The sequence below is a fragment of the Pteropus alecto genome, unplaced genomic scaffold, assembly GCF_000325575.1.
Source record: "Pteropus alecto unplaced genomic scaffold, ASM32557v1 scaffold114, whole genome shotgun sequence".
Classification (NCBI taxonomy): domain Eukaryota; kingdom Metazoa; phylum Chordata; class Mammalia; order Chiroptera; family Pteropodidae; genus Pteropus; species Pteropus alecto.
In genome coordinates this window covers 3,165,035-3,186,973 of record NW_006435793.1, presented here as the reverse complement: position 1 = coordinate 3,186,973, position 21,939 = coordinate 3,165,035, and the positions used below count along the sequence as shown (strand labels likewise).

Below are 21,939 nucleotides of genomic sequence, written 5' to 3'. Positions count from 1 at the left end.
GTCAGGAGGCAGCCTTGAAAACTCATAAAACAAAGTTCCAGGCAGCTGCTTACTATTGGTCATCTCTGGTCTAACCTCTTCGCAGGCGGGAAGACCTAGGCTCAGAAAGCAAAAGTGACTTGCTCAAGGTCACATCATCAGTTGGTGGCAGAGTGGAAGTAGAACCCAGGGCTCCCAAAACTAACCTGGTATTCTTTCCACCCTACCCCTTTCCACTGGAGCCTCAGAATGTGTTCAGTCCAGGAGCTGGCTGCCAGTATCAGCTTATATTTCTGCACATGTTAAAAGGTCAGTGATAAGAGGCTGCTGGTCCCAGCTAGGGCCTACTAACTGCTCAGGGCTCCAGCTAGACTCCAACTTAAAGTATTCAGGGCCCAAGTGGGTCTGCAAAGAAGGAAGTGTGGTAATGGGGGAGAGAGAGAAACTACTTTAAAATACTCCACTTATATTTTAAAGGAAAATGGCTTTAAATTTTTTCCTCTAAATTATTACTATATCCATCATTCTAAACAGGCTGGATTTGTTGCATACAAGCAGGGTCTGTCCTTGAGACACGACACATGCAATTCCAAGGGCTACCACTAGATGACGGCACTCGGCCAAGTGAAAGGTGCCTGCAGGCTTGGGTTGAGGGCCTTTGAAATAAGGGGCACTGCACTCTCCATATTTGAATGGGCTCTTTTTATTACAAATAACTTCCTATTTAAAGCAGTGATATGAATATTCACCTAAATACCAATTATTGGTTAAAAAAAAAGCATTCTAAGAAAGAAGTAAAGAAATACCCTCTGGGTGTCATCCCTCTCTTGGTCTCAGTTGTTCCTTTATACCCCTCGGCAGCCACTGTTGCTGCCACTTTCCACACAGGGAGGAGCTTCTTTCCTTCTGTGAGGATGTCTCAATACCCCCTACTGCTGTAGGATTCTCTCCCTGCCTCGCCTCTTCAGCACAGATTAACTGGGATTTAACACAGAATTCTGGGATTTAACCCAGAATTCTCAGTAATTGTATATGTATATGCTCGATTTCACCCAATTTAGACTGGAAATAAAGTATCAAAAATATCTACCCTTGGGAATCATTTCAATTTTAGTAGGGACACTCTGAATGTTTATTCTGTGTTGAATAAATGTCACATACGCTTATTCTGAAAAAAGAGCGGAATGGCATATGTAAATTTTACTTGAGTATATGTGTGTTTAAATTAAGTCAAAACTTGCTTTGGGAAATATCTGAGATTGTGTAACCTCTATAAAGATAACTGGGGGCAGGAGAGTCCCCCACAGTACTGGAGGGGGCAGCTCTACCAGGTCACCCCACCCCTATCCCTTGTCTCCTGATGATGGACTAGGAGAAATGAATCCAGGCTGGGCCGAACAGATTCCTTCCTTTGGGAATTTACATGTGAGACATAAGGGTATCGACAAGGGAGAAGACTTGCTGAAAGGCTCTAGACTCAAAGGCTGAGGTCTCCATTTTGACAGCTTCGATGGGCCCTGGACAGAGGCTGGTCCACGGAGACAGAAGGAAGCAGACACGTGGAATGAGAGGGGCCAGAGACTACACAGCTCTACAGAGAGCTGCTGAGCTGTACCACAGCGCTGCATAATCTCGTGAGACCACATCCCCGTGGAGTGTGGTGTGAGTGGTGCCCACTGGGGTTGTGCAGTTGCCTCGGCTTCCCAGGACCATCTGGTCCCTAGCTCTATTTTCTTTTCCTGTGTGAAGTTCCCCTGTAGCATTTACATTTTTTTTTCCCTTGGGTGCTGCTGGAGTGGGTTTTATTTAAAGCAAATGATCACTGACCCAGATAGTTCTGAAATCTGTGAGCTGGGCTGTGTACTACATGATGCCAGAGGACTGTCCATCCACCATGCTTTCTATGGGAGTGGCACTTCCCTGAGCACAAATCTGGGGGAGCACATAGGATGAGGAGCCTGTTTTGAACATGTTGTTTCACCTGCTTGTCCCCATTTGTACAGTGGGGATCATATTAAGCCTCCTGACTCACCTCTCTGGGTTCTTGGGAGGCCCCAAAGAGACAGAAGGGTGCTCTGTGTCCTCACTGGGACTATGATGCTCACCTGTTCAGGCCCTGGCAGTAACCGATGGAGGGGTTCTGCCAGGAGAAGGCCAACAACACCCGGCGGAGCTTGTCGGGGAAGCTGGAGGTAGGACAGGTGAAGTGTTTGTTGTTGGGGAAGGTACGGTTCAGGTCCAGCTCGATCTGGCGGGCAGCAGGGTGCTTACAGGCCTGGCCCCGGCTCAGCAGCTCCTGGTAGCGGCCAGGGGCCTGCAGGTGCTGAACGCGGAGGTGGACCAGCCACCTCCAGACACGTGGCCGGTGCTCGCAGGACACGCCTGCCCGCAGCAGCTGCTTGAGCTCAACCGAGGGTGTAAGCTCACCCAAGGCAGCCCAGCGGTCTCGCAGTGGCCGCTCCACAGCCTCATGGGCCAGCAGGTGGTGGGAGCGCACCTCCAGTGCCTGGATCTTGGCCAGCAGCTTCAGGTCTTCTACCTCGTAGTTGGGCACCGTCAGGAAGCCATACTCATCATACTCGCTGCCAGCAAAAAGCCCATATTAGCAACACCTTGCAGAGCCCTTCCCCAGATGAGGGGCAGCATGGAGGGGGTGGACCCTGGGCAAGGTTCCTGCCTTGGCTTTGCCACAGGTTAGACATGCAGCTCTAGACAGGTCACTTCAGTTCCCTGAATTTCGGTTTGCTCATCGTCCAAAGAGTAGAGGAACACCTGCCCTGCCTCATGAAGACCCACTGAGATCCTCTGTTATAAACTGCTGAGGGCTCAAACAGTGCCTGGCACATAGTAAGTGCTGCAGAGACATTAACTCATTCTGTGCAAATATAAAGGACCCTCTTATTACTCCATGTTGCCTCAGGCCCAGGGAGTTTTGCATTGCCAATACAGAACCCCACTTCCACAGCTAGTAAGCCCAGGATGGATGGAGAGCAGACAGCACCAATGACAAGCAGAAATGGGAGAGCTGGGGATCTATTCCAGAAGTCCTTTCATTTATTCAAAATTGATTTGCCCCTACTTGTGTGCCCTGCATGTACTATCTCACTGAATCCTACTGATCTTACGTAACAGGGATCTTAGCCCACATCTTATGGAAGCTGTATATGGGGCTCTGAGAGGTAAAGTGACTTGTCCAAGGTCACACAGTGAGAGAGACAAGTTTGGCTCCAAAACCTGGGCTCCTACCACTAGGCTACCCAGCCTCTGGGGGCCTTTAACCCCAGCCATAGCCCCTTCCATCATATTTAACTGTCCTTGTCCACTGTGCTCAGCAAGAGCTTGGCTCACGGGAGGCTGGCTTGTCTCCTCTCCTCCCCTTCTCTGGGATGCAGCCTGGAGAAGTGAAGGACAAGAAAGACGCTCTGGAGGCAGACCCAGGCCAGCTGCGCTAATGTGCTGTGTGGCCCTGGGCAACAGGCGGCCTCCTCTGACCCTGCACTGCCTCTGCTGTAAACTGGGGCCCATCCCAACCACATACTCATTTATCTTAGCTTATGGGGAGGTAAGGGATATGCAGTGCTTGCACACGGTCAACGGGGCAGCCGGGGACCCTCAGGTCATGCAGAGCCAGCCTTGCCCTGGCCAGCCGCTGTACTCACCTAATGGGGCTCAGCTCCACACCATCGGCAGAGGCATCGCTGGCTTCCCACTGCAGTGCCTCCTGGATGAGTTGCCTGAGCAGCTCGGAGCACTCGCTGGCCTCGTTCCCCACGGCCTCTTGCAGCCTCCGCAGCCCTGCTAGGTACTTGCTTTCCACCTGGCAGTTCTTGGCTTGGAGATAGGCACACTGTGGGAGGGTGGGAGAGGGCTGGTCAGGACACCTGGCTGGGCTTGGGCTGCCCCAGAGGCCTGAGGCCTGAACAGCTTTAGGTAGCGCATCTCTTCTCTCAGCTCTCATCTCCCATCCCCTCCCCACTCTCAGCTCTTCATGGAAGGGAAAGGAGATGGGCCCCTAATCCCAGGATTTACAGCAAGGCAGAAAGGGCTCCAGGCAAGAGAGAACCAGGACCAGGGCTAGAGCTGGATTCAAAAGAAAGAGGGGTGGGGTGGGCAGGGACAGCACAGGCTCTTGTCCGACCTGCAGTCCCATCCTGGTTCAGTCTACTGGCTGGGTGACCTGCGGCAAGTTACTTAACTTCTCTGTGCCTTAGCTTCTTGATCTGAATGATGAGGATAATACAGAGTTTACCTCAGGATTCTGGTGAGGCTCAGATGAGCCCATGTGTGTAACACGCTTCCCAGGGCACTTGGCCTAGAGTGAGCTCTCTGAGGTATTACTGAGCAGTGTCCAGGGGATGGACATGAACACTGGACACTGCCCTTGTGCTTTCTGCTGCCCCTAGGTGGGCTCTTTCTGTTCCTCCAACACACTACCTATCTCCTATCTCATAGAACAAACACTGTACACCTCCCATCTGCCTAGCCCCTCCCTCAATCTTGAACTTTTGTGTTTCTATTTCTACAAGCTGGGTGGTGCTGGACAAGTCAGGTAACTTCCCTGGGCCCTGTCTTCCTTCTCTGTAAGATGGAGATGGGAAACATCTGCCTCGTAGCACTGCCATGCCTCTGGGCCATCCTGGGATGGCAGAATGGCAGCATTCCGGCCAAGGTTGCCGTTCTGCTGCACCCCTGCCTGGTCACCATCTCCGAAAGTCTGCCGAGCATCGACTCCAAGCCCGAGAGCCTGTTCTACTTGTTCCAGTTGTCTCCCACCTCCGCTTCCTGTGTCCCCTCACCAAGAACCTTCTTAGGGATTCTGCCACAGACTCCCAAGTCTCCCCACCTCCAGGCTCACCTCCTTAACTCCACCAAGCACCCAGTTTCCTCAAAACCTACGTCTGACTGAGGCCCTCCCCACTCAAAACCTCTCAATAACTGCCAGCTTCCTCAGCTGTGCTCCCAAGTCCTCATCCTCCAGCCTGATGGCTCACTCCCACACCACTCCCCCTCCTTGCCTCTTGGCCTATAGGTCCTGACAACCTGTCTCCCTTCTTGGAAGGCTTTTCTCCACTGTTCGCCTGGACAACACTAACTCACTTTTAGGACTCCGTTCAGAAGGCACCTCAACCAGGAAGCCTTCCTCGACTTTCTTCCACTCTTTGGGCCCCAAAGAACTGTGTGTGCCCAACTGCATCTTGATTGTGTTCGACTCCTTCACTAGTCTGTACCCTTCTTGAAAAGTCTGAGGACTGGGGTTAGGTCTTTAAATGTTCAGTAGAATTCATCAGTGAAGGCTTTCTTTGTTGGGAGATTTCTAATTACTGATTCAATCTCCTTACTAGTTATAAGTCTGTTCAGATTTTCTATTCCTTTCTGATTTAGTCTTGGCAGGTTTTATGTTTCTAGAAATATGGCCATTTCATTTAGGTTTTCCAATTTGTTGGTATGCAATTGTTCATAATACTCTTAAATTCTTTTTATTTCTGTAGAATTGGTAGTAACGGCCCCACTTTCATTTCTCTTTTTCTCTTAGGCCACTTATCTTGAGGTTTGTCAGTTTTGTTCATCTTTTTGAAAAATCAACTTCTGGTTTCACTGATTTTCTCTATTGCTTTTTGTTCTCTATATCATTTATCTCCGCTTTAATCTTTATTACTTCCTTCCTTCGGCTAGCTTTGGGTTTAGTTCTTTTTCTAGTTTCTTAAGTTGTAAAGTGTGGTTGTTGATTTGAGATCCTCGTTGTTTTTGAAAGTAAGCATTTATAGCTATAAGCTTTCTTCTTGCATGGCTTTCATTGTATCCCATAAGATTTAGTATGTTGTATTTTCTCTTCTATTTGTCTCTAAGTATTTTCTAATTCCCTTGTGATTTCTTCTTTGATTCACTGTTTAATAGTATGTTGTTTAATTTCTACAAATTTGTGAATTTTCCAGTTTTACTTCTGTTATTGATTTCTAACTTCATTCCACTGTGGTTGGAGAAGATATTTTGTATGACATTTGTCTATTTAAATCTATTGAGACATAATTTGTGGTCAAGCATATGGCTGGTCCTGGAAAATGCCCCTTATGCACTTGAAGAAAATGTGTATGCTTGTTGTAGTTGGGTAGTGTTCTGTATACGTCTATTAGATCTAGTTGGTTTATTATGTTGTTTAAGTCCTCTATTTCCTTACTTATCATCTGTCTGGTTCTACCCATTATTCAGAGTGGGGTACTGAAGTCTCCAAGTGCTATTGTAGAACTGTCCATTTCTTCTTTCCATTCTGTCAGTTTTTGCTTCATATATTTTGTCAGCCAGTTATTCGATGTATAAACATTTATAACTATTGTTATCTTCTCACTGTATTGAACTTTTTATTAATATATAATGTCTTTGTCTCTTATAACTTTTTTTAAAATTTAAAATCTCTTTTGTCTGATATTAATATAGCCACCCTGCTCTCTTTTGGTTACTGTTTGCATAAGATATCTTTTCTATCCTTTCACATTCAATTTTTTTGTGTCTTTGGATATAAAATGAATCTCTTATAGACAGCATATAGTTGGATCATTTGTTTTTATCCATTCTACAAATCTATATCTTTTGCTTACAGTCTAATTCATTTACATTTAAAGTAATTATTGATAAAGAGGGACTTACTTCTGTCATTTTGCTATTTGTTTTCTATATGCCTTAAAACTTTTTTATCCTTCATTTCGTGCATTACTATCTTTTTTGTGTATAGTTGATGTTTGATAGTGAAATGTTTAAATTCCTTTCTCATTTCCTTTTGTATATATTCTATAGCTATTTTCTTTGTGGTTACCATAGGGATTACATTTAAAGTTCCTAAAGTTATAACATTCTAATTTGAATTTATACCAGCTTAACTTCGTTAACATACAAAAACTCTGCATCTTTATAGTTCCGTTCCTACCCTTTCGGTTGTTGATGCCACAAAATTACATCTTAATACACTGTGTGCCCCAAAATATAAAGTACTAATTCTTTGAAATGTGTTAGTCTCTGAAATTATATGGAAAACAAAATGTAGAGTTCCAAACCAAAGTTACAGTACTACTAGCTTTTAGACTAATAATTGTTTTTTTAAAATGTATTAGTCTCTTAAATCATATAGAAAACAAAAAGCAGAGTTATAAACAATTTTTATAATACTAGCTTTTATAATTGCTCATGTATTTACATTTATCGAGATCTTTATTTCTTCAGACAGCTTTCAGTTACTATCTAGTGTCCTTTCATTTAACCGTGAAGGACTCCCCTGAGCATTTCTTGAACATCAGGTCTAGTGGTAATGAACTTCCTCAGCTTTTGTTTATCTGAAAATGTCTTAATTTCTCCCTCATTTTTGAAGGAAATTTTGCCAGATATGGATTCTTGGTTGATGGCTTTTTTTCTTCCTTTCAGCACTTTAAATATATCAGCCTACTGCCTTCTGGCCTCCAAAGTTTCTGATGAGAAAGCTGCTCATCACTTTATTGAGGATCACTTGTATGTGATGAGTCAATTCTTTCTGCTTTCAAGATATCTCTTTGTCTGTGACACTTGGAAGTCTGACTATAATGTGTCTTGGTGTGTGTCTCTTTCAGTTTATCTTACTTGATGTCTGTTAAGCTTCTTGGATGTTTATATTCATGTATTTCAAGAAACTTAGGATATTTTCAGCCATTATTTCTTTCAACATTCTCTCTGCTCTTTTCTCTCTCTTTTCCTTCTGGGACTGCCATAATATAATGGGTACGTTGTTCCACTTAATGGTATCTCCTGGATCACTTAGGCTGTTCATTTTTCTTCAGTTTTTCTCTTTTTGTTTCTGACTTGATATTTCCATTGTCCTTCACTGATTCTTTCTGCCTTTGAATCCCTCTAGGGAATTTTTCATTTCAGTTATTGTACTTTTCAGCTCCAGAATTTCTTTTGGTTTCTTTTTAGATTTTCTTTATCTTTATTAAGATTTCCACTTTGTTTATACACTGCTTTCTTAACTCTTCACATCTTGCTTTAGTTCTCTGAGCATCTTTAAGATATATATTTTAAAGATTTTGTCTAGTATATCTATCTACCATCGGGTCTTTTTCAGAGACAGTTTCTGTTGATCTATTTTTTTCCTTTCAATGGGCCATACTTTCCTGATTTTTAATATACTTTGTGATATTTTGTTGAAAACTGGACAACTGAATATAATAATGTGGTAACTCTGGAAATCAGATTCTCACTGTTTCCTAGGGCTTTCTAGGTATTTATTTTTATTTTATTTTAATTTAATTTAATTTAAATTTAATTTAGTATCTTAGCAAACAGGAATGTGTGGGGAACACAGATTTTAATTTAATTTAATTTAATTTAATTTAATTTTTTATTGTTGCAGGCTGTCTCTGTGCCAAGGATCGGCCTGAGGTGTAAACTTAAGGTCTTCTCAGGTTTTCCCTAGGCATGCATGGTTGCTTTCTAATTTTCCCATATATGCAGTTATTTTTGAATGTCTAGTCTTTAATATGTGGCTCTCAAAAGGGGGAAAGAGAAAAATGAAGGGGGTAGTGAAAGGAAAATGAAGGTTGGGGGAAAGGGTGCCAGCTCTTTAAATTCCCTGGAAGTTAAATTCTCAGGAGTGGGAGGGGCTTCCAACAACGGGGGAGGTACAGCGACAATGGCTGCCTGCCCCCTCCTCTGCACCCCTGTGATCAGAAGCAGCAATTGGCAATCAGCAGAGAACTCTGATACTTGGAAGATGGCTCATGAAGGACACAGTCCGAAGGGAGAGCAGACAGGTAATGAGGAGAGAGTGAGACAGAGGTGAGATGGCGAGGGACTGGAAGAGTGGCAGGAATGGAGGTGGCCAGAACAGGGCTCCAGCTTTTACCTTCATCAGGAGAGCCTTCTCCTTCTCAGCCACCCGTCTCCAGATCTTTGTGACCTGGTGGATCTCAGAGTTCAGAAAGTGGTTCTGGGTCCGGTATGCTTCTATGTCATCCTAGAAAAGAGGTCAAAGCAGTTAAGGAGTCGCACTGGAAACATTTCCTTGGTCCTCACCCTTAAACGAGCTGCCAGCACTTCCTTTCTTTAGAAATTTCCAATAATGCAAACAGAAAAGGAAGTCTGGGGAAAAAATATTCCTGATAGCCCCCTTCTCTGATCTTGATCCCAGCATGAAATGGTGGAGAGAGCACAAAGCCTGGAGTTCAAATCCTGGCTCTGACTTTCTGGCTGGGATGCCTCACTGAACTGCTCTGACTCTGTTTCCTTATCTGAAAAAGGAATAAATACCAACTACCGCACTGGGCCTCTGGGAGACTAAGTGAGGTAACCCGTGCCATAGTATTAAGTATAGGGACCAAAACATAATAAGCACGTAAGTAATGTTTGTTTTCAAAATAAACATATTTTGCCATATATTTGTGAACATATTGAACAATTTTGGGTGGATTTTTTTTTTTTTTACAAAGTGTCACTTTGTAAATACTTTTCTATGTTGCTACATAAGTTTCCCAATGATCATTTTTAATGTCAGATGACTTTTATTTGGGTAAATTTACCAAAACTTAGTTATAGTCCTCTTGTTTTTTCACTTAAGCCCTGGGTATTTTCAGTTTGTTTTTGACTATGAATAATGTGGTGATGCATATCTGAGCCTAGAGTTTTCCTTTCACAAGCTGTCTAGTGGAGGGAGTAAGATCCTGTGACTGGGGCCAACAAGGAGAAGCTGGCCAAGCACTGGGGAGGTTCAAACAGGAACCTGAGCCTCAGAAAGGAGTAGGCACAACAATGGCTTTCAGTCTTCATTTTGTTTGGATGGACACTGCAGAAACAGTGGACCACACATGCTCACAGCTATACCTAGCAATTCCAGGGCATGTACTAGCTGAAACGCAAGAAAATGTCCTGAGTGGTAGGTAGGCTGAATGTGAGACACCACTGCAGGGATGACTGTGGATAAGCCCTGATTTACTTGGACATTAAGATCATCACACCTAACCTGAGCTGCTTCATTATCAGAGAAGGGTCACTTGTACACAGCGCCCAGGTGATCCTGACCCTGCCCGGGTGGGCCTTCATTCTGGCCAACATCCCTCCCACTCCAGAAGCTCCAATTCATGTCCAGGGTCTGCTGCCTTCTGCCTACATAACTGACACAGTGGGAGGGCCACATGTTCCCAGGGCTCTTTAGCTGGAAATAAATGTCCTGGGCTGACTTCATCATATGGACTCTGTCGAGGCTCTCCATGGCCTCACCCACCCTGGCTGCTCCCTGCTTCATCTCCCTTACTGTACCTGAGCTGCAAGGCTGTACTCAGGCTGAGCTTGCTCTCTGCTCTCTTCTCCTGGCCATGATTCAGGCAGTTCCAACTCCCCAACCTCGGCTTCCTCCTGCCCTCCAACTGTGTCTCTGCCCTAGATCAAAATCTCAGCTCATTCTCTTGGAAATGATGCTGCCTACTCTTCTGGGTAAATGTCATGACCCCTACTTCCTCACCCTTACGTGGAAGGGGCAGTGAGGTTAGTACAAACTCTCATGTTTGCAGTGTAATTGCCAACCTCCTGTGAGCCTCAGGAGTTTTGAGGACCACACCCCACTCCCATGATAGTCTTACACTTTAGTGTCTGAAGATTTAGAGAACTCATGAACACACAGGCTGTGTGGGCTCCCTGCACCATCACCCCTACCCCCATCCCCAGGTTGAGCACATTATCTTATTTAATCCTCCCAGCAAACCAGAAAGTAACACAGAGGATCTGAAAGGATAAGTAAGTTGCCCGAGGTCACAGAGCTGGTACTAAGAAGGGTGTGACTGAACTCAGGTCTGTCTGATTCTAAAGGCAAGTCCTAACCACTGCATTTACTGCTCAGACACTCCCTAAGCTCCCTGCCTGCTGGAATCCACCTGGCCGTCAAAAGTCTAGTTCCACCCTTCAAGACTGTCCTTGGTAGTCTCCTGGGTAAATGCACACAGGCTGGTCTGATCTCTCTTACTCTGCAGTAAAATAATGTCAACATGCAGGTGCTGTCTGAGTCCAGCACTGCCTGGATATAAACTCTGCCTTCACCACTGAGCCCTAGGACAAATTACTCATCCTTTCTACGCCTTGTGTCCTCATCTGGAAAACAGGAATAATAATAGTACCACCTATGGGGTTAATAGGTGGAATCAATTAGTTAATACGTGTAAAACTGATTGGTGGCTGGCATGCAGCTTAGAATGGTGGCTGGCATGCAGCAAGTGCAGTAAAAGTGTGACCTTGCTCACTGAGTTCTCGCATCTCTGAGGGCTCTTCTTACCCACTGAGCTCCCCCTCTGCCTGCTGAGAGAAGATCTCTTACTGTGGATTCTTCCCGAATGCCCAGGAAAGTGAACAGCTTCCAGGCAAGGGAGGAGAAGCGTTGCTAGTTGCCTGAGTTCCTACTCTGTGCCAGGCCCATTTCTCTCATGTTTATTATTGTATGTGATTTCTTCTTGACCACAGTAGTGTGGTTTAAGTATTAAAATACTATCATTCCCCCTTTACAGATGAGGAAACAGGCACAGAGAAGCGAAGTTCTCCTTAGTCATGCAGCTGGTACGGAGGGAGGCAGGATCCAAACCTGGGTGTGTTCAGTCCATAGTAGGAATCGAAAACTACTGCCAGGTGAGTCTGTGGCTGGAGACTGCTCTGCACCACCACCTGGTTCTGCCTCTTGTTCCCATCCCAGGTCCAGAAGGTGCTCACTGGCATTGCCAAAGCTTTGGACATGCCGCATAGTGTACCCTGTTTCCAGCCCAGAGAGGTAGGTCAAGGGTGAGCACCTCTGGAGCAGCAGTGGGTATAGGGTGAGGGTGGCATCTGGGGAGCACCTTCCCATGCAGCTCATTGCCCTACCTTAAGTATTCTTCTTGGCTCAGAACTGTAGGGAGGAAAAAGAGAGACTTCAGAGGAGAGAAAAGCCATACGACAGTTACCAGTGAAGCGAAGCAGGAAAATACAACTGGACGAAGGGGACAGGAGGAAGAGAGTCCACCGCCTGCCTCACAGGGATCAGGGACCTGGAAACCTCTTTGGGGAATGCTGCGTGGACTAGCCATGTGCTAATGGGGAAGGCAATGGAGTGGGTGCGGGGAGACCTGGGATCTAGCTGTGACCCTGCCACTTGTGCTGTGTGACCCTGGACTAGTCCCTTTCCTTCTCCAGAGCTCGGTCATCCCTGCCAGAAAATGAGGGGGTGGGGGACCAGATCTCTGAGTCTTCCCAGATTAGAGAGTCAAGGTCGACGATTCCACTCTCGAAATGACAGCTTCAATAATAAGGGGACATTTCCTTAAAGGTGGCTGCCTTCAATCACAAGGCAAGCAGGAAATGTGAACACACTCTGTCCCCAAACTTAGATGAGGGATTTTTGATGGGTCTTCTATTTTTTCCGAATCAGACACCTAAGGCTAACAAATAAGAAACACTAGTACACGCAACTCTTTCTAGCATGAAATGCCTTAGATTTGCAGCTAAGTTTGGTTGATATGAATCATAACCAGGGTATCCTCATATCCAGGTTCACTGATAAATTAAATTCCTGCACATACAAATTCAGGGGCACATTCAGTCTGCTAGGTGAGTCCGGCTTCCAGTCAACTCCGTGGCAGTCTGGAGGCACGAAGAGAGTCTATTTCTCTGACCCCTCTGGAGTGGATGCCAGCAGGATGGGGAGTGTGGGGGGACAGAGAGCAGACACTCTTTGGGCGGAGTAGGGCAGGAAAGCAACCTGCTGGAAGCCATTTTTGCTGCTGTGTGAAGGACTGAGAGCTGTCTAACCTAGCTGCATCTGCATTTGAAAAGATTTTCTTTTGATTTTGAACTCAAAAAAATCTCTGATTTTATGGAAAAAAACTCAGAGACTGGTTACATGGTTTTTCATGCTGAAAGAAGTGGAAGGGAATCTGGGTTTCATGTCACCTTCCTTTATGCTCCCAATAACTGTGTGAGTAGGAATGGTCAGGCCGTTTTATATTCAGGTCAGAGAAGTTGCCTGACACCACACAGCTAGTAAGAAGCAGAGCCTGGATCCAAACACAGGGTCTGCCTGACTTCAGAGCTTGAGCAGCAGCCACTGTACCACACTGCCCACTGGTCTCTCAAAAGATTCTGGATTTCTCTTTTTTACCTCCCTCTCCCCATCTCCAACAGCGCAAGAGTTCCCATGGTTATACATATGTATACATGTGTGGCTGTGAGTGGCAGGGTTTGGGGCAGGACTGGCCCTGGTTATATGGCTGCCTTTAGGGACAGTGGGACTGTGAGCACCTATCCCCAGCTTTGGGCCTCCACATGGTCTGGCAGCTTCTGTCACCACTTTCTATAGAGGACACTGTAGCCCATGACAGACATCACACCTAAAATAAAGTTCCTGACACCCATGCTGTGACTGGTCCCTGTGGGATGGGGCAGCCTTTCCCGAGTAAGAGCCACAAGCCTGGGCCGAGGTAGGGGCAATAGTGATAAGAGGCAATAGCGATAAAGAGGCAAAGAAGCTGAAAGGCTGCAGAGCAGACTGACTAGTCAGAGATGTGAGCTCCAACCCAATCCGAGTCCCCCACTTCCTCAGCACACAACTCTGGGCAAGTAACCATTTTTCCCAGCCTCAGCATCAGCATCTGTAAAGTGGGGAGCACATAAGTGACTGCCTTACAGGGCTAGTACGAGGATTAAATGAAATAATGCAGGTAAAGCACTTAGGACAGTGCATGCCACACAGTAAAAAGTATAAATAAGAGCAGCGATTAGCGTCATCATCACAAGCAAGTCACAGCCAGCCACAGGGTACCTGCGCTGTGTGTAGGAGTGCTGGGGGAGGGCCGCCTTGGAACCATGGGGCTCCCGAGGGCATCGGTGTAACACTAAAAAAACCTGACAGGCCAGGCCCCAGACATAGCTGGTGTAGCACTTAGGAGTCTGACTTAGGCTCTTTCATCTCCAATTTGATAATCTAGAGATACTTTCCCTCTTCAGCCTGGGATATCATGAAAAGGTCAAATTGCACTGAGTCTTCTGGTTAAGAAAGTAGGGAAGTGTGTGGTGATATTTCCACTAACATTTATTTCAAATATAAACATTCCAGTTTTAAGGGTTATCCCTGCTCTATCTAGAAAAGCTTTAGGGTCGAGAGCAGTGCCCTCCCAAGAGCTCTGGGCCTGGAGGAAGGGGACCCTACCTTCAGGTGCTCCATCTTCTCCTGTTGGCTCAGGAAGTCCCTGTCTGCAGCATCTGAGGGCTCGGGGGGCTGGTTAGGGGGATGCAAGAAGTCTTGGGTGACCTTCTCAGACAGCATGCAGATGACCTGCTGTTTGGCCTGGTTCTTCTCCATGAGCAGCTGCACGTGCTGCTGCAGCTCTTGCACCTGCCGCTCCAGCAGGCTCGCCGTCTGTGTCAGGATCTCTCGCTCCTGCTCCAGGGCCTCCACACGCCTGCTCAACTCTGCGATCTGCCGCACTTTGTGCCGTACCAGCTCCAGCCGGTCTTTGTCCTCGGCCGCTGCCAGGTATGCACTGGATGCCCTCTTCTCCTGCTGGGCGGCCTCCAGTGCCTTGTGCAGGATCCTTACCAGCTCCTGAGTGGGGAAAAAGAAGCACCTTGTGAACTTGGAGAAGGCCTGTTAGGTGCCAGAGGTGAGGCCTATGTTCCCACCAGTTCTAACAGTGCTGAGAGGTGGCCAGCATCATCCTCTGAGTCATCTCATCTCAGTTTCCATTTTCTCATGTTCTGATCAAGAGAGGTTTAGCCTGGCACATGGTTCCCCAGCTAAAGACTACACTTCCCAGCCAAGCTTACAGCTGGGTGTGGCCAAATGAAGATTGGAGAATACAAGAAATGACGTGGGCAGCTTCTGGGTCATACCTTTGAAACCACTATACACATGATTCCCTGGTCCAATTCACTTCTGTCTTGCTGGGAAAAGGCAAGAACTAGAGCAGCCACTTTGAGCTCACAAGCAGAAACTACATGTCAAGAATAGTAGAGTTGCCCCATAAGCTCAGAGCTGCTCACTTACCTCTGGATTCTCTCATGGAAATAAATTTCCACTGTTGTTTTAGGCCACAGTACTTTTGAGGCTTTTTTGTTACAGCAGCTGAGCCTGTACCTAATACATGTCCATTTTAGAGATGAACGAACTGAGGCCCAGCAGAGTAAAGTGAAATTTAATCCCGAATCATCCAGACTACAAAGCCTGTGTGCTTGGTCAGTAATGAAAGCAGAGGTGGCAGCGACGTGACACATGGCCTTGTTCTTCCCCCCCACTCCCGTGGCAGGCATTACTAATTAACTGCAAAACTCCTTCCTGCTAAGCCTAGCTGAGTGGGAGAGCCGTGTACAGTGAGAACAACACCCAAGCGGTAATTATCAACTGAACTGAGACAGCATTAGAGAGGAAAACACACTGGCAATCCTCATGCCAAGCCACACACACATTCAATCGATTAGTGCCTGGCCCCTCAGCCCACCGAGTAAAGCTTTGCAGGGCTGGTGTAAAGAAATACTAGAGCAACAGACCTCAATTTACTCCTTGGCTGGGCACTTGATTCACAAGGAAACTCAAGGTCTGATTGGCTCCCCATGCCTTCCAGCCTTCAACCTTCCCAGACCTGTCCCAAAGCAGGAGTGTGGATTCATTCAGGGCCAGGATCAGAAGCCAGGCCACCTAGCCACCAGTCCTACACGAATCTCAGACCTGGTAGGTAGGTCCTCTAGGCCATTGCTGTGCTCCATGCCACAGCCTCATCTGAAGAAAGTTTTCTGGAGACATATTAACTGTATCCATGCCAAAGTATTTAAATAAATGGTTCAGCTGGATAGGAGTATTTGCTAAGAACAATTCTATTTTGGAGAACTGCCCCAAATCATGACTTTATATGAGAAGTTAATGACAAGACCAAATTAGCATGCATCTTCTGAAACCTCAGTCCTCGTGAATGTCCTTTCTTTGGTTCTCTCTTCCATCCATCCATCCAACCTTCATCAAACAGCCACTCAGTGGTAGGCACTGGGCCAGCTGCTGGGGCCCAGAGAGGGACTGGTCATAGTTCCCACCTCCAAAAAGCATAAAGGCTGGTGGGAGTGAAGGTGAATTACTATAATGGAGCGATTTACTGCAAAAGAGGGAAGCAAGGATGTTGGCAAGGTGGGGGTGGGGGCTGGAGCAGAGAGCACTGACTTCTGCCTAGGGTGGAGGTGGGGGAAGACCACTATCGTCAACAGATCAGTTGAAACTGATCCCTTAGGATGAGGAGGGCCAAAAGGCAGGTGGGAGATGAGGGCTGGGAGGGCTTTCCGAATAGCTGAGCCTATGGCTCAAGCAGAGCCCCAGAGGAATGAAAGAGCAGATGAGGAGCTATGCGAATCCCTGGGTGTGGCAGGAGGTGAGGAGAGTGGTTGCAAACCAAACCAGAATGTTTGGAATGAAGAAATCTCCTCCCAAGGCCCTGCTGAGAGAGATTAACATTCTTAGGGCTCCAGGATAACTGAGAAGCCTACTCCATTTTCTGGTTCAGCTGAGATTTGGAGATCAGCTTGGTAACTGCCTGTGAAATAACCAACAGACACCATTGTTCGGACTTGCCTGAGGTTCAGAGTCAGATGGGTATCCTTCTCCCAACTCTGGGAGGATCATCTCTGAAGCCCATTTCACTATATCCAATTGTCTCTCCCTTCCCATATCTGGCTCTCAAAATCTAAGACCAAGACACCAGCCCAGGAGGCTCTCCTTCCCCTGAATCCTTGAAAAAAAAATGAGACAGGGAGAAAGGAACCAGGGACAGGGATGGAGTTGGAGCAGGAAGCATAAAATGAGGAATGGTAATGGATCACAGGTTCAAAAAACCTGGAGACTGGCAGGCCCTGGGAGACCACCTAGCCGGTCAACTTGCTGTCACATGGGGAGACTGAAGCCAAAGAAAGGAGAAGGGAGAGGACTGAAGGGACCTGGTGGACGCCATGAGTGAGAAAACACGCCATAATAAGAGTGCTCCCAACTCCTAATCCAAGATACCTCACTTCTCACTGCTCCATAGTGCATAGTTAATGAATTTTGTACTGAAATGCTTTTTTGAATTTCTTCAAAAATGGAAATAACCCATGTTCATAGCAGCATTATTCACAATACCCAAGAGGTGGAAACAACCCAAGTGTTTGTTTCTAATGACAGTGAACAGATAAAGTGTGGTGTGTGTGCACATGCACATACAGAGGAGTATGATTCAGCCTGAAAAAGGAGGGAAATTTTGTCACATGATACAATGTGGATGAACCTTAGGGACATTATGGTAAGCGAAATAAGCCAGTCACAAAAATGCACATACACCATATAGAAATATTAAAAACAAAAGGGACCATTTCGAAGCTGCTTCTGTCCTGTAAAAAATAATACAATATAAATGAAGCCACTTCACATGGAGAGCACTCTAAAGTCTGTACCCTGTACAGGGGAGTATACTCCAAAGTCTCTGGCTGGGGATCTAGGGTAGCTGCACTTTGCCCCACTGAGTTTCCTAAACAAATCACATATCTTTACTAAGTAATCCTGAGTGAGCTAAGTAAGAAGGCCCAAAGGGCACCAGGCAGGGCCTCGGAGGGGCTGGTTCCTCATTTCAGCAGCCGACAGATGGTGAACATCACCACAAACAACAGCTTTCCATCTGCTGGAGCAGACAGCCTTCAGGCTGGGTGCAATTCTGTCAACTCTGAGAGACTGAGTCACCCAGCCAAGTAGCCATCTGCTGCCATCTCCTGCCATCTCCTGGAGTCCAAATCTCTTGTGGGGCCAGCACTGGTACAGATACTGGCTTCATGGGTATCTAAGTCGCCCTGTGGTTTAATATGACACCAGGGAGGCACAGAGAGTATGTTCTGTTTTTTCCAAAGGGCAGTTACAGTGTTTGTATATGACACTAGGCCGTACCCTGAGGTCATGGAGGATGCAGCAGGGCTGTGGTGTGAGTCCTGAATCTGGAGAAAAGGACCAGGGCCCTCTATAGCATTCAGTGGAGCCTGAGATACAAATTCTTAAAGGATCACTAAAGCTGCTGGCGATGGCCACCTGGCTGGCTGAGCCAAAACAAGACTCCCAGTTCCCATGTCCTCCTGCAGCCTCAAGCAGAAAGATGGTGCCTTCCCACTGAAGAGACATAGGAGGGTATTCTGCAGACGTGGTCCAGGGAAGGCCAGGAGGCTGTTTCTCCCGCTGAGGATCTGGACTCAGATGGTCAGATGGAGAGCTGCTCTCCGAAGTACACTGCTGGGCATCGCAAGGTTGTGCTAGCCTCCTCTGTCCTACTCCTGAGCCAAGATACCAAAACCAAAGAGGAGAAGGAGAAAAGATACCAAAACGAAAGAGGAGAAGGAGAAAGGTATCCTTTTGGTTTTGGTATCTGGGCTGGAGGTGAAACCACAGAGTTGGTAGGGCTGAAGCTCCCCCTTCCTAATGTGGAATGAAGACCTGACCTCCGCCCATCACTGCTAAGCCCCACAAGCACATTTCCTTGAGACCCTCATGGGCTCACATCTGTTTCCCAAAACTCCTCAAGAGGGTTCTTCTCAGAGCCCTTCAGCGGGGTACATCATTCCTTCTAAGGCAGAAAGGAATCAAGGAGGGCAGAGAATGCTGATAACAGCCCAAATAATCAAAGCCTGTATCTGCTGGGCAGCTGCTGGGGCCGGGCACTAGGCTTTATGATTGGACACAGGCTTTTCCAGGAAACATGGTTATAACTCCATCTACAGAGGAGGAAACTGAGGTTTAGAGAGGCTGAGAAACTTGGCTCAGGGCCAGAGTTGGGGCCTGCACAATCTTATTTAAAGGCCTGTGCTTTTAATTACCCGTTAGACTGAAGTGCATTTGTGAGATGGGTTGGAGAGCATGCAAATCCACTCTGGATCATGAGTCAAAAGCTAAACCGCAGGACTTGTGCTCCTGAATATCTGTTCTGGGACAGGGTTAAGATTTTCTGGAAAGTGAATTAGTAAGAGAGTCCAGATCCTTTAATTCTTGAACAGCTTCTTTCTGACATTTTTCACTCTGACTGTAGGGTAGCGTCAACAGCCTGGGGGCCCTCACTATTCTCTAAGACCTTGCCTTCAAGTATTGAAGAATGGTGCATCCTCTAGGGCTGCACAGCTATCAGGGGCAAATCTAAATGAAATATCTGTCTCCTGGGGCCTCTCTACTTCATGTGACAACGCCTTAGGACAGGCCAAGTCAATGTAAATATCACCTCTTCTTTCACTCTATCATTCCTTTTTTTTCTAACTTAAATCACTTTTATTGTGCTGAAGAGAGCCTGTTGCCCAGTGCTGCAGCCCTCCTCACCTTTCTTCCTAGAAAGGGGATGATATAGTGAAAGGAGAGGCGGTATTTACAGTCCAGATTTCTTTTCCTGTCCAGATTCAGGTTTGGAACTTCAGCTGTACTGGTTCAGGCATCAGGCAGATGCTACAGCTTACCTAATGGCACTCAGTTCTAAGGAGAGTCTGGCAGCCTCATGATAGGAACATGAAGATTTGGGGAGGAAAACAGATAGCTGGGCTGCTAAGTGGTGTCAGAGGGGACTTCTCATGCTGCCATAATATATTTGGGTACTGACTTGCTTAATGCCTATCTCCACCATGAAATGTAAAGGCCTGTGTCTTTCCCCATTGTTTGTTCCCCAGCACCTAGAATACTACATGCGCACAGTAGGCCCTCAATAAAGACACGATGAATAAACAAATTAATTCAGAACATATGAATGAATGAGCTTCCTCCTTTGAGAACTCTAATTACCAGCTGCTTCATTAAATGTAACTCCTGACCTGCCAGAAATGAAGTCTTTGTTATTTCCCTATTTTTCTGCTTGGGAGCAAGAAAGGCAGAAGAGGGGCAAAACTAGGTAGGAAGAGCATTTTTCTGGACTGTCTTCTCTAAAAACAGAACAGAAAAGGAAAAAAAGAAATGTATAAGGGAGAGAATATTCAGAAGAAAATACAGAACACTCCGTACCTCCCAGGAGCAAGAGTCAGGAAACAAAGCTTAAAAAGATTCAGGGCAGCCAAGCTCAAACACAAAAGCTCAGGCCTTCCTCTCAGAGGAAGAGGAATCTGGGCCCTCAGTTGGGCCACCCTGGAGCACCACCAAGCACCACCCTTGGGATTTTCAGTAATGACTATGCTAATCTAATCACTTTTATTGTGCTAAAGAGAGCCTGCTGTCCAGTGCCACAGCCCCCCTCACTTCCCATGTGACTCTCATGAGGTTGCACCTGGATGGAGATGCGATTTTCAGTCTGGGGTGCAGAATTTGTAATGATTTTCATATATGTGTATCTGTGTGATCTGTTTTCTACAATGACCATGTAGCTCTTTTTTAAAATTATTTTTTAAAGTTATTATTATTATTTTTTATGCCTACAGTACCTGGTCTTCCTAGGTGGTCTCCCATCCAAGTACTAACCAGGCCCGAACCTGCTTAGCTTCCAAGATCAGATGGGATCAGGCTTGTTCAGGGTGGCACGGGCTGTAGACTTTTTTTTTTAAACTGCTGTAATTAACTTCTCTCTTATGTGTAAATTTTCCTTCCTGTCACTGTCCCGTTGGCCCCAGAACCATAGAGCATTGCTTGCTCTCTCTGTTCTACGACAATCCTACAGAGATCAAAGATCCCCCAGTTACTTCGGTGGCCCTTCCCAGGACCCTACACCCAGATCACCCTCCTACTCCAGGTACTGTCCCTCTTCGGGGTCGGGTAAGACATGCCTCGTTCTCCAGGAGGGGTCTGAGAGACAATTGTACAGAGACCCTGCTCATGGCACCTTTCTGTCACCTAGTTTGAGTGACAGCAATGTCTCTAAGTAATCAACAACACAGCATTTCCAACCATCCCAGTTTGGCTTTGAAGGACCAGAGATGGCCTATGCCTAGAGGGGTCTACTGGAGCCTGGGACCTCTCTGGGGCCAGAGCTCACCTTCTGAGACTTTAACTCCTTGGTAAGCATCAGAACCTGCTGCTCCAAGGCCAAGGCTTTCTCCTGGGCAGTTCGGTTCCGTGTGAGTCCTTCGGCAAAGAGTGGGAAGGTGTTGTTCTGGCGCTTGGCTTTCTGAATGAGATTGGCGGTCAGAGAGGACTTGAGTGTAGGCTTCAGAGAATCTGCTGGACCTTTCCCTGCTCAAAAGGAGAAACACAAAGGTTATGATCAGGGGCCTTGGCAGTTCTAGAACTTGAGCTTGCTGCAGAAGCACTTGGAGAGCTAGATAAAATGCAGATTGTGGGAACTGACCGCCTGAATGTAGATTAAATAGGCCTGGGGCAGGGCTTGAGAATTTGCATTTCTAAAATGTTCCTTTGTGATGCAGCTGGTCCAGGGATCATACTTGGAGAACTACTGGGATAAATAAACATTATTTATACTATGCTGGCTTGGTCATTCAGCCCATCCTCTAAATTGTGCCTGTCCCCTAGTTTTGGATCCAAACCTGCATGGGCTATCTCATACTACCCTGCTGGTGTATGACAGGTGGCCATTCCCTCAGGCACAAGCCCTAGCAGGATGTCTTATATCTTATTTCAGAATCCCACCTCTATCTTCTAAGCAGATCTGTCATTGATAGAAGCAGGGAATATCTGTATTCTACATTCTTGCCACAAAGAGTAAATCGAACTCTTACTTGATTCTTATTACAAGCTAAGGTAGGAGAATGCCCTGTCCCCTGCCTTTGCTTTAGGGCTCTGCCATCGCTTGCATCCAGGGACATTTAATAGCCTGATTACATATGGTCAAGGGACCTTGGGAATCTTGTTTACATGGCACATACACATTGTGTCTATTGTGAGGCCCTGGCAGGAGAAATTCTCCTCAGTGCCAGAAAAAGCTTTGCTTCTTCCAAGAAAACATGTGTTTAGTCTTATGGACGCTGGAAATAATCTAAGCATTTGCTGCTGGCTCTTAGCTACTCAGTAGATCTTATCTAGGT

General features: G+C 46.4%; 1 protein-coding gene and 1 pseudogene across 3 annotated transcripts in view; both read right to left on the bottom strand.

The window, feature by feature from the left end:
- Nucleotides 1-21,939, bottom strand: part of TBC1D2 (TBC1 domain family member 2) — a 45,294-nt gene that overhangs the window by 5,917 nt on the left and 17,438 nt on the right. For 2 of the 3 annotated variants that reach the window (XM_006911542.3, XM_015589070.2), the window contains 5 exons: nt 20,934-21,130; nt 14,156-14,551; nt 8,843-8,953; nt 3,639-3,826; nt 2,085-2,561 (listed from right to left, as the gene is read on the bottom strand). In XM_006911542.3, the coding sequence (XP_006911604.1) occupies nt 2,085-2,561; nt 3,639-3,826; nt 8,843-8,953; nt 14,156-14,551; nt 20,934-21,130 (1,369 nt within the window). The remainder of the gene's footprint in view (nt 1-2,084; nt 2,562-3,638; nt 3,827-8,842; nt 8,954-14,155; nt 14,552-20,933; nt 21,131-21,939) is intronic. The other variant, XM_025046560.1, reaches the window with a different exon arrangement.
- Nucleotides 20,374-20,493, bottom strand: LOC112479467 (annotated as a pseudogene).